Consider the following 5,169-nt stretch of genomic DNA (forward strand, 5'->3'; position numbering starts at 1 on the left):
TTAAAGTGAGGTAATTCTTTTCATAAGTAGCTAGCAGACTGGCTAGATACTAAATAGATAGATACTAAAACCAAAAATTGCACTCAATTTATGCATTCGGTTAAATCGGTATTGATGATCCAATAGTGCAGAGGTTCTGATTTTGCCGACAAAATCATAGCGAAATACAAACATTTTTCAATGTAATTTTTGAGTAATTTCAATAAGATTGTTTTGCAATTTTGTTATCAACAATTTGTCCAAAGCGAAAGATCGATTGTGCACAAAAATCCAGCCAATTTGGAAGTTAAGGATTGATGATGACAAATGGTATTTCAAATCAAATTTTGCAATACTGATCAAGATTCGCACATTCTTTTGGCCCTCCCTAAATCTCTTGGATGATACAATTTTCGGTTAAGAATGCCATGATTTCCAGTGCACTTATGCCACATGGGCCAGTAAAATGTCACTAGATCGTGGTGGTGAAAAATTCTTCCTTCGCGATGAAGTTGTGGTGCGCAACCAAATCGACAGTGCGTGGGTTATAATCCATGGGAACGTATTCGATATTACGAGTCTGTTCGACGCTAACTCAAGCTCTCTCAAAAAGGTAAACGAAGTGATTAAGCATGATTAATGAGCTTCGCAATTTGCCATTCGATTTGGTTGAAGTTTTTTTTTGCATTCCTAGGTTCATCAATTGCTTCTCGCTCTGGCCGGTAAAGACTTGAGCGTTTACTTTGATACACAACGGCGACCGGTGTATCGAATCAGTAAGGATGGCGCTAGGGTTCCTGTTTTTCCACCGGTGAAAATACGAAACAGTGCCACAGGCGAATATTGGTGGAATGATCGAAGTTTATTGATAGGGAAGATTACAGCTCAGGAAAGAAAAATTCGGGTAGTGAATAATGTAACATTTCAGCAGTGCAATTTGGTGGTGTGCGAAGAGGACACCATTGCAGAAATTCGGCGAAAGTTTCTTCGATTTAATGACAATGGTTTTAATTACCGCTGGAGATCGAATATTAATTTGGTAAATAATTTTTCGCGTTCTGGTTCAATGGCGAATCCCTCGCTAATGATATAATTACGAACAGTAACAGTAATATCAGACCCCCATTCCAGACTGACACAGCGGCTGATTTACAACTTGATAGGACGTTGACGGGGAATGGAATTATTTACGATCGCTACCCACCGGCGCCCCTCATTTGGTTATTTTATCAGATTCCGGATGGAAGTGAAGCAGAAGAAACCACACCGTCAGCGCCTGCCAACAACAGTCGACCAGCAGCTCAGGTAGCAAATTGAAGAATGGCGTTCGGCCGGAAGTTCATCTGTGAAGGGGTAAACGTTACAATTTCACTATCTCTGGTGAACGAGGGTGGCCGAGTTGAACGAAAAAGACAAAAGACCCACTAAGCAATTACATTAGCGGTTGGGAAAGTGCGGGAAAGAAATGATTTCAAAATTTAAATATAATAGACATTCTTGAAATTCTTCCGACGACCTCGCCTTTGGTTATAGCACACAGTTCCTGCTTTTTGAACACCTTGCTTGCCGCTAAGCTGCGGGCGGGAGTTGTTCTCACGCCATTGCGATGCATTTACACCGTATTTTGATTGTTTAAAGTTCAGGTAGCTCCCGGTGCGCGGATGAGGATATTTTTTTCGTAGAAACCGAATAAATTTATTGCAAATTAATAGCTGGCAATGCGTCTGTTTATCGGTTAGGCTATGCAGCTCTCAAAAATAATGTCATCAATTCTATCGATTTAGAGGGAATGCAAAAAACTTTTTCGTCGTGGGAGGTTTGGAATGCATTTTTGGTGAAGGTTTTGGCCATCGTCCGCGGTTACGGTTAGAGATAATATACTGTTGCACAATCCCGATCAGAAAATCGGAACAAAAATCTCCCAAGCAACCAAAAGTTCGTATAAAGGAGCTGCATAAGCTTCTCGTTTTAAGTAATTTTGCAATACGTTTTATGTTATAATAGCGGTTTAAGCAGCTTTCAAGTCCCAATAAAGCTTAAGCAGCTTGAAAGTTCGCGTAGAACTTTATGTGAACTTTAAAGTGTGCTTTTTAAGTATTATCCGAACTTCTGGTTGCTTGGGCTGTCAATGATATATGTTATAGAGCCCTAGTTTGCAATGTGATGGAATGCTTTTTCGAACCAATGTGATTTGCATTCTCATTAACGACAGCAATATTACACACGAGCCGGATTAGATTTAACCACAATCAAATTATTATGTGCATTGTTTTGAAAATTAATGAAGAATTAGTAATATTCTAACACTTTTTACCACCAACGCGACCAGATTTATAAGACTGTTTGAAACAAAAATTGCGTTCTGCTATAACTTTGAATTTTTTTTTTGGGAACTACGATAATACAAATAAATAACTCGTCGTGTAACAAACCAACTAAAATAGAGACGTCTTCATACTATCTGATGTGCTCTTTCTAGTGGAAACGTATGGAGTTAAATTCTTGTTTCCTATTCTTCAGACCACAATAATTACGTCCGTAAATTCGCCGAGAGCCAGCTCGACGTGGTCGGAAGCTATGCGCCTGTAGTTTACCGGATGTACTGTTTACATGACTAGGGGCTTATTATCCACAACGTACACGTCTATACCAAATAAATAAATGAATATGTGAGTTTGGCGCGGCTTATTAAGTTTCAGAACAACGCAAAAGAGGCAATATCTATTAGAAAGGGAGAAGAACGCCGACCGCACATCGAGAAGACTCGCGACAATTCAATAAAACCACGTGCCCGGAAATAGCGAAAGAATGGGCCACTATGGGCGCGTGCCTATGAAGTATGCACAGTTTGCCTCTCGATCTCCCCCTTTCTGAAATAATAATAATTGATAATTGACTACATGCATGGGGTTGAAGTATGCATCATATATCGCGTTCATCGAACCGCGATACACAGTTTTATCATCCTCAGCTGCAGTTTCAAGTGCTTTTATTTGATCTGGTGGAAATCGATCATATTTGCTGTCACTCAAGTTTGTTAGAAAGTAACACCCTAGGTGAAGTTATTTTTGGTGTTAATTTGTTTTACGTTAATCCCGGACGCACTGCACCTAATCAATCAATTTACTGAATTGAGTCAGACAGCACGATGTCATCGATCCGATCCAAATTTCGTTACAAATTCTCCGTGGTAACATGTGCATCACTACTTGTCTCGTGTTGATGATGCGGGTGTCGGCCAAGGAAATGATATGAGCAGGAATATCCCGTTTTATGAAACAATAGATGGAGGTGTGTCGTTCTGTCAAATACCACACGGATAGCTATTTGATGTAAATAAAACACTATGCTATATTTCACCCTAAGGAGGAAAATTTGGTAAAAACCAAAATTTCTCACTAGGGTGAAAATTTGTTGGTAAAAACCAGTCTTTGTACAGGAGGGCACAAATCCTTATTTCATACTATGTTGCGTTTCGGCTTCGCCTCATCAGAAACCGACACTAACACATTGTCGGAATAGATTAGCGCCGGCTTGACGCAAATCCCTTAAAACTAAAACACACTATGTGTTTCAATCAAACGACTGATCAAACGTGATGTCCCGTTCAAGCAGAAGTTCTGTTTATGCCGATGAGACACAAGTGAAGCCGAAACTTGTCTTGGCTTAGCAGGCCTATGCGAAAGCACTATGCTATATTTCACCCAGAGTGTATGTAAGGAGAGTGAAGACAACTGTCATGATTATCCATCAGTGATATTCCAAACGAACAAACGACCTGTCAAAATACATGAATTTGACTCGTTTGGAATGACACTGACAAGTAATAATTGTTCCAATTTTGACAGTGTCGTCACTCTCCTTATATGCACTCAGATTTCACCCTAAGGAGGAAAATTTGGTAAAAACCAAAATTTCTCACTAGGGTGAAAATTTGTTGGTAAAAACCAGTCTTTGTACAGGAGGGCACAAATCCTTATTTCATACTATGTTGCGTTTCGGCTTCGCCTCATCAGAAACCGACACTAACACATTGTCGGAATAGATTAGCGCCGGCTTGACGCAAATCCCTTAAAACTAGCATAGGCCTGCTAAGCCAAGACAAGTTTCGGCTTCACTTGTGTCTCATCGGCATAAACAGAACTTCTGCTCGAACGGGACATCACGTTTGATCAGTCGTTTGATTGAAACACATAGTGTGTTTTAGTTTTAAGGGATTTGCGTCAAGCCGGCGCTAATCTATTCCGACAATGTGTTAGTGTCGGTTTCTGATGAGGCGAAGCCGAAACGCAACAGTATGAAATAAGGATTTGTGCCCTCCTGTACAAAGACTGGTTTTTACCAACAAATTTTCACCCTAGTGAGAAATTTTGGTTTTTACCAAATTTTCCTCCTTAGGGTGAAATATAGCATAGTGCTTTCGCATAGGCCTGCTAAGCCAAGACAAGTTTCGGCTTCACTTGTGTCTCATCGGCATAAACAGAACTTCTGCTCGAACGGGACATCACGTTTGATCAGTCGTTTGATTGAAACACATAGTGTGTTTTAGTTTTAAGGGATTTGCGTCAAGCCGGCGCTAATCTATTCCGACAATGTGTTAGTGTCGGTTTCTGATGAGGCGAAGCCGAAACGCAACATAGTATGAAATAAGGATTTGTGCCCTCCTGTACAAAGACTGGTTTTTACCAACAAATTTTCACCCTAGTGAGAAATTTTGGTTTTTACCAAATTTTCCTCCTTAGGGTGAAATATAGCATAGTGCTTTCGCATAGGCCTGCTAAGCCAAGACAAGTTTCGGCTTCACTTGTGTCTCATCGGCATAAACAGAACTTCTGCTCGAACGGGACATCACGTTTGATCAGTCGTTTGATTGAAACACATAGTGTGTTTTAGTTTTAAGGGATTTGCGTCAAGCCGGCGCTAATCTATTCCGACAATGTGTTAGTGTCGGTTTCTGATGAGGCGAAGCCGAAACGCAACATAGTATGATAGTAAATAAAACGCTTTTAATTCACCTAGCAGTGTGATGAGACATTTCTTATAACTCTTAGAACTCTCTCTTCTGATATTATATCTATCAAATTAGCATGGGACAACATCATTGCGAGACATTTCAAAAGTCAAATCAAATCAAAGCCCTTTAACCCTAGAACGGTTTTGTGGGATACATTTGTACCCCAGAGCTATTTG

The 5,169-nt window shown here is 40.1% G+C and overlaps 1 protein-coding gene across 1 annotated transcript; it reads left to right on the plus strand.

The window, feature by feature from the left end:
* The first annotated feature begins 441 nt into the window (after positions 1 to 441).
* On the plus strand, positions 442 to 1,444 carry LOC131695126 (cytochrome b5 domain-containing protein 1-like). The gene is made up of 3 exons (XM_058983644.1): positions 442 to 592; positions 674 to 1,018; positions 1,111 to 1,444. Exons 1-3 carry the CDS (start codon positions 446 to 448, stop codon positions 1,294 to 1,296), a joined length of 678 nt encoding a protein of 225 aa, XP_058839627.1. The 5' UTR covers positions 442 to 445; the 3' UTR covers positions 1,297 to 1,444.
* The last annotated feature ends 3,725 nt before the right edge of the window (positions 1,445 to 5,169 follow it).

This window comes from Topomyia yanbarensis, unplaced genomic scaffold (assembly GCF_030247195.1).
Source record: "Topomyia yanbarensis strain Yona2022 unplaced genomic scaffold, ASM3024719v1 HiC_scaffold_294, whole genome shotgun sequence".
Lineage (NCBI taxonomy): Eukaryota > Metazoa > Arthropoda > Insecta > Diptera > Culicidae > Topomyia > Topomyia yanbarensis.